Raw genomic sequence first — 14184 nt, 5'->3', positions numbered from 1 at the left:
AAATTACAACAGACTTTATTTCTTTTTCTAACATAATTTCGTGAACGTGATTTAACGATTTTTTTATATAGTTAATTATCGTAATTATCGGAGGGAAATAAAGTTTCACCCACCATTTTACAACTTGCTCTTCCTGCTTCAACAGGGTGTTTCAGAATACATAGTAATGCTTTTGACATAACTCCTTGGCGCCTGAATCACACGGCTCGCCATTTCCTAATACAAAGTACATTTTATGATTCTTTTGAACTTGAAAAGGTTCTCTAGAAATCATAATATTATTTGGAACATGTCCAATTGTAGTTTCGATCTCGTCCTCACTCGATTCTGAGTCTTGTGAGTCTGAGTCGTCTTTATTTTTTTGATTTGGCAAGTCTACTGCTATTTCGTTATCAACTGGATGTTTACTTCCTGTAATCTCGACCGTTTTGTCTATTTGTTCCTTTTTTTTCTGTATCTTACCTCTGCATGACCCCTTTTTTTCAATAAAATTGGAATATCATTTGTTTCCAAATGATCCATTTTCTTGGGTCTCCCTCGTTTTTTTGATAAAATTGGAAGTTTATTTGCTACCAAAGTTTTCAGCTTCTTCGGTCTACCCTCTTTTTCTGAATAACTTGGTGTTGTCACAACCTCAAGGAGCCTTGTTTCAACATAACGCATTCTATTTTGGTTTCTTGTGACAACGAACATATCATTTCCGCGTCCGCCTTCAGGTTCCTCTACTGGGTGCCTGGACAGTGCGTCTGCAATCAAATTTAGTTTACCTGGTTTATATACTACGTTAAATTTATATTGAGTTAATTTTAGCCCCCATTTACATATTCTATTATTATTATGAACTGGGTTACTGAACTATTTTAAGGCTTCGTGATCAGTTACCACTGTAAATTCTGAATTATACACGTCAGTTCGAAAATTCACCACCGAGTCCAAAATGGCTCTGCCTCCTTTTTCGTATGTGCTATAATTAAGTTCGGATCTTCTAAGAGCTCTTGAAAAATAAGCTATTGATTTATCATTTCCAATTTCACCTTGCGACGAAACGCCACCTATTGCGTATCCGGAAGCATCCATAGTGATGTTGTACGGTTTACTCAAATCCGGATATTGTAGAATTGGCGCGTTACAAAGGAGGTTTCATAGAGTAACAAATGCTTCCTCTTCCTCCTCCTTCCACACAAACTGTACGCCATCTTGTAACAATTTTGTAAGAGGTTTTGCAATTTTTGAATAATTTTTAATGAATCTACAGTAGTATCCACTAAGCCCTAAGAATTGACGAACATTCTTTTGGTTTTTGAGCTGAGGGAAATTTTTAACCGCTTCAATTTTTTTGGATCGGGTTTGACCCCGTTTTCACCAATTACGTGACCTAAATAATGTACTTCCGTTTCGAGGAATTCGCACTTGTGTGGTTGCAAGCTTAGGTTGGCTTTACGAAGCCTTTCCATCATTTCAGTGATTTTTGAGTCATGTTTTTCGAGGGTTTTCCAAAAATGACTATGTCGTCTACCTTGCATACCGACAAAGACTAAATTCAGTAACTGCTGGAAAGTTGCAGGGGAGTCAGCTAAGCCGAAGGGCATGCGTGTGAACCCCCAGTGACTACGTGGAGTTGAAAAAGCAGACTTGTCGCATCTTTAGGATCCATTTCTTTTTGATGGTATCCCGATGCTAAGTCAAATACAGAGAAATATTTTGATCCCCCCTATTAGGTAACGGGAACGCATGCGCAATCGTTTTTTCATATAATGGTTGATAATCTATTACCATTCTATGGTATTCTCATATTGCCTCTGGAATCGGGTTTTTTAGAGACAATCCAAACAGGACAATTGTAAGGGCTTTCTGAAGGCTTTATTATGCTCTCCAAAATTCTCTTCTGTACTTGTCTCTCAACTTCTTTTCGTGAATTATGAGAAGGTCTATAAATTTTATTATCGATTGGAAGTTTGTATGTCGTGGGAATACGATGACGAACTAAATGCGTTGAACTCAATGGTTCATTATTCACTTTATTTATTGTGTACACCTTATTAACTGAATTTATTTCCGCGTATCCGGATAAGTTAGACTTTGTATTATTTAGGGAATTTAATTTATTTTTATTCAACTCGGAATTAAAATTTCTTCCCCAGTTTGGTTCATTATTTTCTTTTTAATAATATTAAATGCTTTTTTATTATATGGGTTACATGATTTAATTTCATTTAGTTTCTCATTAACATTCTTACACAAAGAATTTTTCTTTAATTTTTCATTTACATTCTCACACAAAGAATTTTCATTAATAATTTTAAAATCGACCATTTTTATTTTCGGTTTTTTAATATCCATTTCATTACTATTCGTATTATAAATGTGGAAGCATGCTCTACCTTTAATATTCTTTACCAGACATTCTCCTGCAATAATTACCTTTACCCAAATTCAGTTGTTCCAAGTAGCCCCTTTTTTATCATTATTAATTATCAAAGCCGAGCATACTTTGCGACTGTTTGGTGGAATTCTCATAAATCCCTCAATTTTTGGGTTTTCGAAAACTACGAAATTATCACTAATTTCCAATACATGTTTTTCCAAAATTTATAATTGTGCTCGTTGATTCGAGCACAATTGATAGGCACTTTATCGGGTATGATTAAACAGATTATTTCTTCCCCCGAAATTTTAATCTTGGCATTACCCAAAGTATTTGTAGGACCCTCCGATATGCCTTGTAAAGTTTCTATTTCACTTTCATTAATTTCTAGGCCTGATGCCTGATATTTTTTTAAAAGATTTGGGGTTGCTCCCGAATCTAACATCATTTTGACTTTGTCTTTACCATTATTCAGCTTAATTTCTATATAGGGGATAGCATTAAAATTTGTTGCATTTATGGTAATGATTGGTTTATTCATTTTAAATTGATTTATTTTTGATATTTCATTATTTGAGTTATTAGCAAAATTGTTTAAAGTTTTTACGATTCATTATTATTGTTATGTCCGAAGTACCCGTAATAATTGTATCGTAAAATTCGACCCTAACCTTTCGGTTAACAGATCATGTCCACAGCGTAGTAGGAGAAGACTTAGTAAGACTTAGCAAGAGAAGAAAATAGTAATGTTGTTGATGATATTTTTTCAATAATAACGATTAACTATATTTATTTAACAATGTGATTTGACAATACAATATTTGACAGCAAATATTACAAATTGAGGGTCCGGATGCAATAACACGTTGAGCGCTCGAAGCCCAAGAAAAAGCGACGTTGCTCGTATGAAAAGTATGGAAAATAAAAAAAATAAAAAAAAAAAATACAATCATATATAGAATTAAAAATTACATTTTTCTTTTCAAATAAACTTTTTTTAATTATAATTATTTAACGTTAAAAAAAATTAAAACGGCTTTTTTTAAATTGAATTTTTTTTGGTATGTTGATATCATGATAACTTATTGAAAAATTATTGAATCGGACTGAAATTTTAAATATAGCTTTATTACAATGTAGCAATGACAATAGGAAGAAAAAAAATTATTGATTTATATTATTTAATTTTTTTTATTTATTGGTTGATGTCCATGAAAAATTACCGTTATCGACTGAAAGAGAAAAGAGTCGGAAAAATTTATGAATTAAGAAACTTATCAGTGGCAATATAATTCAACGTTATAACAAAAAGTTATTTCTAAATTTTCAGCTTCGTTCATTAATTATTTAGTGAGACATTAATTTATAAACAAATCGCGCGCTGTCGTTCAAGTTGTATCGTGCGTTGGTGCAGCCTATGCTTCGCGCACTTGTATATATATATTATATATATATATACTTACGATGATAATTTTTATTATATGATATAAACTATTTGCGGTAAGTGAAACCAATTTTGTTTTTTAATTGTTTTTTAATAAATACATTTATTTATCCACAATATTTAATATATATTATTGTTTAAAAATGCATATCACACAAAATAAGTAGGATAAACATGATAATGTAAAAATGGGTTTTGTTACTGTTTTTCTTTTGTTTTTTATTTGTTTTGTGTTTTATTATATTTTTCATGTATCAACACATATCAGTCAGTTATTATGTGAATATTCATCTGGTAGTCGAAATATCTGGTAGTCTTAACTTCATTCACTAAAAAATTAATATTTTGGGTTCAAAATTATTAAGTACACGAATTTGTAAGTTTTAATTTATTGATAGTTGAAAAATAAATTTAAAAAAATGTCAAATAAAGGTGCAATTTCTTTAACTCGCAAAAGAAATAGAAATGAGAGTAATTGGCAAAGAAATAAGAGTAAAAAAGCTAAAAATCAGGTAACTTTTATTGAGTGGAATATATTCTAGACTTTTAATTCAAATTATTTATTTATTTATTTATTTATTTATCGAACAGGGACAACAGTATTCAAATGTTTCGAGTATAATTACAGAAAATAAAGAATTTAATTAAGTAAAATCTTGTGGCCTAAAAAAATGTTTCGAGAAAATTAAAACTTCATATCAAAAAATGTTTTTTGATAATGTTTGGGCTCACGCTCAATGGGGGCTTCATAATATTGAAAAATCCTCCAGTTGATGATAATTTAAAGAACATGAAACTTATATCGTGGAATTATTACTTTCAGTAATATATAATATATATTCGTTGTCAAGTTTGCCAAATGTTTTTGTGTAATTTGTTACAAATAAATAGAGTAAGATTTGCAACTCTGAGAAAAAAATTGATAGATAATCAACCATTAGAAGATAACCGTGGTACACATTTACAACATGAATTAAAATTAATAAATGAAATAACAAAATTGATTAAAATACATTGTCTATCATTACCACACTCGCAATCTCATTATAGTTTGGAAAAATGTAATTTGCTCACTTTCGATCATCCAGATATAACTTTAACAAACTTATATAAATTATTCAACGATTATTATGCATCAACTGGTAATGAAACTACTCCACTCTCAGAATCAACATACTCAAAATACTTTAATCATAATTTAAATTTTACTTTTATAAAACAACACACAGATGTGTGTGATTTTTGTTATGAAAATGAAGGTAAAATAGAAGCAAATGATGAATTAATTAATCATAAAATGAATGTTCAACATCATAAAGAATTGAAAAACAAAATGATGAACGAAGAAAATGTTTTGTGCATGGAATTTGATTTTGGGCAAAATTTGCCATTGCCAAAAATTCCTGTGTCTGAACAATTTTACAAGCGGCTTCTCTGGCTTCATGTTCTTAATATAAATGTCTTCGGTTATAAAAACAGTTATATGTACTTGTTTCTAGAAGGTAATTTCAAAAAAGGTGCTAATACCGTATGTAATTTTTTATATGACGAAATTGACAGGGAATTAAAATTAAATACTTATAATAAAATATATTTACTATTAGATGGCTGTAGTGGCCAAAATAAAAATTATTCAGTATAATCATTTTTGTCATTATTGTCAAGAAAACTAGAAATTGAAATTACTCATCTATATCCAGTTCGTGGCCATTCATATTGTTCTTGTGATCGTAATTTCGGTATGTATGGCCAGAAAAAAAAAAATAGAAAAGATAGAACAAGACACAGAACAAGATTATATAAATATTATGAAAGATTCAAGAAGTCCACCATTCATTATAATCAAAGATGAGGATATGATAGTCAGAGACTTTGAAACAATATTACCAGACAAATTAAACTCACCAAAATCAATAATTCATGTAAGAAGTGCAAGTATAATAAAATATTTCGCAAATGGATGTTTATCATAGTTATGACGCAAATTCAATACCAAAAATTACGATATTTATGATAAAGGAATTACGTTTAAACTTTTATTAGATGCACCACTTGCTCAACCAATTGGTATCACCAAAGAGAAATTGAAAGATGTGCAAAGTTTGCTGAAATATTTATCACACGAAGGAAAGAATTTTTTGAAAATTATTTTTCTAAAATAATTATTAAAGACCCTAAAAAACCTGAAAATATAATAAGAGAAAAAAAAAATAAGAAAAAAAATTATTGACATTTAATGAATTGCAATATGTTCTGGGTCGAACCACATGTCTGTCGGTCTTAGACTGGCCAGATTTTTATTCTTTTTATTTTTTAAACAAAATACAATAAGTTAATAAGTTTTAAACATTACTCTGTTTTTTATGGCTAGATCGTGAGATCATACAATTTCAAATAACATGAGACTAACAATTTTGGGTTATATTTTTTCTAAAATATTTTTAAACAACGATTTAATTCATGTACTCTTTTTATAGCTTTTAACAAACTCGAATATTCCCACACATGGTCAACTAGGCATAGATTTTTTGAGTAAAAATCACGTAACAAATAAAACCATAAACTCAAGTTTCTTTTTGGTAATATTATAACATATTTTTTTTAAACATTATTTGTCAGAAATTAGAGAAAATCTCACATCTGTCAAACAACTGTACTAACGTATTTTCGATACACAGAATAATCGTAAAATAGACAATAAAAAAGTAAATTTTTAAACATTTAAAATAAAATAAATTCATGAAAACGTCTTGCACTTTCCGGTCGTAAAATTTATATTTTGTGTTTACACATGGTACTTTTATGCCACCCTTTGGACCACACAAGGCCCAATTTTATGTCTAAAAATCCCACCACCTACACCTAGTTTTTTACCCTCTCTTGAACTAATTTTTGACCAATTAAAAGTAATTTTTTAACTAAGTACACACCCATTTTTTGGACTTAACAATTTTCAACAAACTGAGAAAACAGTTGCTGTTCAACGCTCGTTTACGTTACATCTCTAATTAATATTGATTCGCGTACAACGGGATTTCTTTATACTTACAATATAAAATAGTAGTGTCTGTTCATGACAATAAACAATATATAATGCAATTAATTATAATTTTAGTGAAATAATAAAGTGAATATATTAATAGAAGTTAAGCCACAGTGTTTGGATTTATTTAAAGTGTTATTCCTATTATTTCAAGTTACAGCCTATCCTCCACATCCTTTGATAGCCCTGTATCAAACATAAGGCCTTACAACCCTTGTGAAATTATCGTGGTATATTTGGATACGTGGTGCGATACATTTTTTGGTCCTTCCAGCCGGATTCACCAAGTGAATTTTTACCTGCGACATAAGTCGAAATAGTTACCATAAAGTAAGAAGGTAAAACGATACTCCAGCAGCAATTGGTGAGTTAGTTTACACATTTAGACAACACTTAGGAGCTCTGAAAAATCTAAAGTTTATGATTCATGCTTGAGTTCTTCCTTTGACAGATCTGATTCTGTCTAAATTAAATAATAATAATACAATTTGTCACTGGGAAATGACTATAAACTCACGTGCAGTACGAAAGTACACTGATTGATTAAATTATTTAGAACAACGTTCTATTTGCTCAGATTTTTTTACACAAGAAGAAAAATCAAATGATACAAAGAGTGAAAAAACCCAAGTTAAAAAGGGTGGAATATTGTTGACAACAACTACTACACGTGTCTGCCTAATATGTTCTGAGACACATTCTATATATAGTTGTGAGATATTCAAAGGTTTTACACAAGAAGAAAAAACCAGAAACTTAGAACAAATAACGAAGTTCCCTTGCCGGGAATCGAACCCGGGGCTTGCTTTCCGGGCAAACGCGTCGACCACTAGACCACAGGACTCCTTATTTTTCTAAGTTTCATCAAGTTAACTCCGACGTCGTTCTATGCGTCAATTCATTTTTTGAAAAAAAAACCAGAAACTTAGAAAAAATAACGAAGTTCCCTTGCCGGGAATCGAACCCGGGGCTTTTGCTTTCCGGGCAAACGCCTCGACCACTAGACCACAGGACTTCTTATTTTTTCTAAGTTTCATCAAGTTAACTCCGACGTCCTTCTATGCGTCAATTCATTTTTTGAAAAAAAAATAAGGCTGCAGTCAAGGCCTCATTATGCTTGAATTGCCTGAAAAAGGGACACGGGGTCAAAGATTGCAGTTCAATGGGGTGTCGTACCTGCGACAGAAGAAACCATACATTCTTGCATCGGCCAATGACCACTGAGTCCAACCAGGCCAACACATCATCTGTTCCAGCAACCGATGAAAATAAAGAAATATGACTACAGCATACATCCAGGACGACCTATAGCATTTGTAGTCAACTCAACAACAAGTGTATTAGTCGTCTCAGCACTCAATAATGTATTCAATACTGACAAAGAAAAAATACAATGTCGATGTCTTCTTGATACGTGCTTAACTGCAAATTTTATAACTGAAAGTATGGCAAGTAAACTTAAATTAAATAAAAAGAAATGTTCAATCTCAATTGGTGCGTTCAGCTTCAACAATTTCTAAACATGTTGTAAAAACCACAATTCAATCTTGTCACACAAAATATGAAAGAACACTGAGTTTTCTGACAGTTCCAAGAATTTCAGAAAATATACCTGATCTGATATAATTAATTAAAATTCCTAATACAATGAAATTAGCAGACCCTAATTTTCATCAACCTGCTTCAGTTGATATTTTATTGGGAGCAGGTGTTACCATGTCATTATTTACACAAGGACAAATAGATTTGTCTAAATCTGGTGGCCCTGATTTATTCTTACAAAGAACTAAATTTGGATGGGTCATCGGGGGGAGTGCACCTACAAAGGTCCCATCACAACAAGTGTCTTGCCACATGGCATCAGACATGCACTTTGATTTCTCAATATTTTGGGAAATTGAAGAAGTAAAAGATGTTTGTCATCTCACAGCAGATGAATTAGCATGTGAAGAACGGTTTTTTCAACATGTCACAAGAAATGAGGTAGGATGATACATTGTCGCACTACTATTTGAACAACCAGTCAATCAATTAGGAGAGACTCGGTCTATAGCAATAAAAAGATTAAATTCTCTAGAGAAAAAACTTCAAACTAATCCTATGTTAAAGATACAATATGAAGCTGTACTACAAGAATATCTTGACTTAGGACATATGTCTCAGATATTAGACAAAAATCTAACCAAAGATGGTTTCTATCTTCCTCATCATGCAGTAACCAAAGAAGATAGTCAAACGACTAAAGTACGTGTGGTATTTGATGAGTCAGCAAAAGATAACAATCGCCACACGCTTAATGATATATTACGAGTTGGTCCAACAATACAAGCAGACATTTTTTCTTTATTACTTCGCTTTAGAATTCATCAATAATCTAACTGGTGATATAGAAAAAATGTACAGACAATTTCTGGTACGCCCAGAAGATAGAAAATATCAACGAATCCTATGGAGAGATTCAAGTGGTATTATCAAAACATATATGCTCAATACTGTGACCTTTGGTCTAGCTCCATCACCCTTTTTAGCTATACGTTGTTTACATCAATTAGCGGAGGATGAAAAAGAAGAATTTTTTTTTGCATCAGAGATATTAAAAAGAGATCTTTATGTAGATGGGCTGGTACACAAAACATAGAAGAAGCATTCAAATTGAGAAATGAATTAATCCCTCTGCTGAAAAGAGGTATGTTGAACATACGCAAATGGGCTTCAAATGAACCCAAATTATAAGAAGGCTTACCTGAGTCTTATAAAAATTTACAATTACAATTAGAAGATTCTCGTGCAATAAAAACACTTGGAATTTACTGGAAATCCAATACTGACACAATTAAACTGTTAAAACAATTGTCTTTAAAGAAATAACAAAAAGAAAAATTTTCTCTGAAATTTGATCCACTTGGACTTTTTGGTCCTGTTGTAATGATAGCAAAAATGATTATGCAACAGCTGTGGAATATACATAGTGAATGGGATGACCCAGTCTCACTTCCGATACAAACTCAATGGTTGACATTTTACAACCAATTACAAATGTTAAATGAATTATCTTTTAATAGACATATTATTTTAAAGAACATAATAAATTTACAATTACGTGGTTTTTGTGACACTAGTGAAAAGGCGTACGGAGCATGGTAGAAATACTACAGGTATGGCAGTGCGCAGCCTGGTTTGGCCGCTGTGAATCGACCAATTAAAAGGTCGCCTTCTCGCCGCAAAAATGGAAGACTTTATGCGCGCGCGATACAAATTTGTTAAGAAAATTTTCAAGTTTTTTTTAAATTTTTCAAAAGTTATCATACTTATTCAACTAGATTTGGTATATTTTATAATGATTCACATACATCAAAAATAAAAATTAATTATTTATATTAAATAAATAAATCCAAGTATAATAAATACAACACAACCTCCATTGTTTGTGGCATAAAAAAAACAACAATAATGAAAATATTATAATTTATTTGTTGAACTGTCTTGGTTTTTTTATTTTTCTGATTTTTTATAAACATGCTCCACATATATTTATTAGTATTTACAACAATATAAAAAATAGTTGTCAAAACAGTATGTTAGAGAGAGAGGCTCTTATAATAGAGATTGCGTGTTAGAAAGAAAAGCAAAACAGCTCGATGGCGCGTTGTTGATTGGTTGAAAAAATAAGGCTGCACAGAACGCGACGAAAAAAGCATGGACTACTGCCATACCTGTAGTACTTCTACCATGGTACGGAGCGTGTATCTATTTGAAATCCAATGATCAGCAAGGCAACACATATACACAACTTTTGCGTGCCAAAGGACGCATCGCTCCTCTCAAAACACTCTCTATTCTAAGATTAGAATTATGTAATAATTTTAGTGAAATAATAAAGTGAATATATTAATAAGATTTAAGCCACAGTGTTTGGATTTATTTAGAGTGTTATTCCTATTATTTCAAGTTAGAATCTATCCTCTACATCTTTTGATAGCCCTGTATCGAACGAAAGCCTTACAACCCTTGTGAAATTATCGTGGTATATTTGGATACGTGGTGCGATACACAATATATATGAATATATATACCTATAACTTTTATAATATATATCTTCATGAAAAAAAAAATTTTTATTATTTGTTAATAATTCAAATAAAATTTTACGTCGAATACATGTTTTATGAACATTATTTGAACAAACTAAAAATTCAACCAGTCATATTTATCATTTCAAGTGTAATTAAAAATCCCATAAACAATCAGTAGCTGAAGGAAAGATTAATTGATGTTTCCAAAAAAATTATGTTTTAATTTTCGTTGTTAAAATAATAAACTATCGGTCTTTTTAGAGTCGCTTTTGAGCTATGAATGAACTCTCTGACTTTCTTTTTTTTTGTTGATAAATTCAATACTCCCGCTGAGCGTATGGCTGAGCGTATGGCCCGTCAAATCCTAAGTACGAATGGTGACTAAGTAAAACATGAAGCTGAAGAATGAGCTAAAAATTACGTTTATAGCAACAATGATTCCCTCATTTTATTATTTATCATTTTCTATCATATTTCATTTATGTTTTTGATGTTTTTTCTATAGCTTCATGGATGCTAAGATTCGTTCTAAGACACGGGTTTTATCATTACTTGACCCTGACCCATGCAATAATCGGAAAAAGAAGTCGGAAACTATGGAAAATTAACGTTTCAGAAATTCGTACGTTACTATGGAAAACATACGACGAGAACGAAGAATACACGACGTTCGTTGACTAGAACTAGATGTTTTCTTTCATATTTCATACGACAGATCTGAACATAACTTGCTTGGAAGCATCACGACAATAACAAAGAATAAACGACGTTCATTCTCTGGAACTAGACATTTCCTGTCATATTCCATACCCCGATCCTAATATAACTTCTCTGGAAGCTTTAATGTTCTTAGACGGTTAGTTATCAGGTGGTTTCTGTTTTTTAGTACGACTGGACGAAACTTAAAAATCCTGTCAAGTGGCTAGATTTGTGACAGTGAAAAAACAGAAATCACGTTAACCAGCTCCATAGATGCTGAGATTCGTTCTAAGACACGGGTTTTATCATTACTTGACCCTGACCCATGCAATAATCGGAAAAAGAAGTCGGAAACTATGGAAAATTAACGTTTCAGAAATTCGTACGTTACTATGGAAAACGTATGTATGACGAAGACAAAGAATACACGACGTTCGTTGACTAGAACTAGATGTTTGCTTTCATATTTTATACGACAGATCCCAATATTACTTGCTTGGAAGCATCACGACCATAACAAAGAATGGACGACGTTCATTGACTAGAACTACACATTTTCTATCATATTCCATACCCTGATATCTTCTATCTTCTCTGGAAGCTTTGATGTTCTTAGACGGTTAGTTATTAGGGAGTTTCTGTTCTTTAATTCGACTGGACGAAACTTTAAAATCCTATAAAGTGGCTACATTGTTGACAGTGAAAAAAAAGAAATCACGTTAATCAGCTTCATAGATGCTAAGATTCGTTCTAAACACTGGTTTTATCATTACTTAACCCTGACCCACGCAATAATCGGAAAAATGAGTCAGAAACTATGAAAAATTAACGTTCCGGAAATTCGTACGTTACTATGAAAATATGTTTCGTCGTATGTGACGAAAACAAAGAATACACGACGTTCACTGACTAGAACTACACATTTTCTGTCATATTCCATACCCCGATCCTAATATAACTCCTCTGGAGGCATTAAGTTTCTTAAACCGTTAGGGTAGGTAACCAAAAGTTCCATTTTTTTTGTCCTAAATATAAAAGTTCCAAAAGTTTTTCTTTCCAAAGGTCAAATGTTGCAAAAGTTTTTTTTTTCAAAAGACAAATGTTCCAAAAGTTTTTTTTTCCCAAAAGACAAATGTTCCAAAAGTTTTGTTTTTTTTAAGTCGAATGTTTTTTTGTTTTTTTTAATTTCTTAGATACAAACATTAGATATTTGTTCAATAAAAATAATAAATAAATGTCATAAAAAAAATTCATTATCAATTATGATAGAAATTTTTAAATTTGTTGATTAGTTATAATATTAAGGATCTATTTAAATGAAATTCTAATTTAAAAACTTAAAACAGAATATAATTGTATATAGATACTTATTTATTGAACAACTAGTCAGCCAAACACTTCTGTTACTATTTATGTATTTTTTATTTTATATATATATATTCTTGAAATACTGAGTTTTTTCAATTGCTTTTATCTTCAGGATTTTTGTCAGGATCTTTCAATACTTTCCCGATATATCAACTTTAGATGACATGTTACAGCCTGATATAAATAAAATTAATACGAATTATAATGGAAATAAATTTGATTTTAATTTAGTAGCTATCTCCTCAATACTTAAATAAAAAAAAAAAATAAAAAAAAATAACGATTTATTTGATGTTAAAAAAATTTAATGTCAATTATTGATCGATTTTTTTCAACATCTTTTTTATGAGCGAATTAACCACAAACACAAGATGGTGCATCATCGCCGCCACCACCACCACCATGTATTTGTTCTATTATGATTGCTGTTGTTTATATATGATCAATATTGTTGTTATTTTGATTTCCACTTGGTACATCATTTATTAAATTCCTGGAAAAAAATAAAAAAATCTTCTTAGATATAATAATATATCAAGAGATCACAGGATATCTTGATATCAAGATATATCGAGAAATAACTAAATATATTGATTATGGCGCTATCTTTTAATATCAAAGAAGATATAATATTTTTAGATATATCACAATATATTCAGATACATCATAATATATTTAGATGTATCATTATATATTTAGATATCATAGTATATTTAGATATATCATAATATATTTAGATATATCATCAGGAGAAAAATTGATTCAAAAAAAATACTATCTTTAATTGTTTAAAACAATTCATTTTTATTATTTATATAGCCCCTATTAAAAAAAACTAGAACGTGAAGTAGGTGATTCTTGCACGAGTATTGACACCTTTAAAGTCTTGGAGGATCACCTTCTTCACGTATGAGTTAAACCTATATACAATATTTTTTGACACGAGGTTTGTTATATAGACGCCACTTTGCCCCAAATTGTTGAAAAATTGTGCATAAAAGTATTTCATTATAAGTTATAAAATAAGGAGTTATAGATTTTTAAAAAATTATTATTTCAAACCGAATATGAAACCTCTGTGACTACTCTATTTTGACAGTTGTGCCGTTTTCATTTTTTAGGCAAAGTATAACTGGTGATAAAATAGTGTTATAGACTTCGTATTAGGCGTCAAACATGCGTACTCCAAAAA

At 30.8% G+C, this 14184-nt stretch overlaps 1 protein-coding gene across 1 annotated transcript; it reads left to right on the top strand.

The window, feature by feature from the left end:
* The first annotated feature begins 8499 nt into the window (after positions 1-8499).
* On the top strand, positions 8500-9225 carry LOC122856388. The gene is made up of 2 exons (XM_044158062.1): positions 8500-8835; positions 8962-9225. The coding sequence occupies exons 1-2, from the start codon at positions 8500-8502 to the stop codon at positions 9223-9225; spliced, it is 600 nt and encodes a 199-aa protein (XP_044013997.1).
* Positions 9226-14184: the final 4959 nt, after the last annotated feature.

Source organism: Aphidius gifuensis, linkage group LG5 (assembly GCF_014905175.1).
Source record: "Aphidius gifuensis isolate YNYX2018 linkage group LG5, ASM1490517v1, whole genome shotgun sequence".
NCBI classification, from domain to species: Eukaryota; Metazoa; Arthropoda; class Insecta; order Hymenoptera; family Braconidae; genus Aphidius; species Aphidius gifuensis.
This window is presented reverse-complemented; position numbering and strand designations above follow the sequence as displayed.

Bases quoted from the DNA above. Each gene is read 5' to 3' on its own strand.
- LOC122856388 (XM_044158062.1), top strand. From the start codon at position 8,500: ATGAAATTAGCAGACCCTAATTTTCATCAACCTGCTTCAGTTGATATT. The intron at 8,836-8,961 runs GTAGGATGATAC...CCTATGTTAAAG, and splicing joins AACATGTCACAAGAAATGAG to ATACAATATGAAGCTGTACT.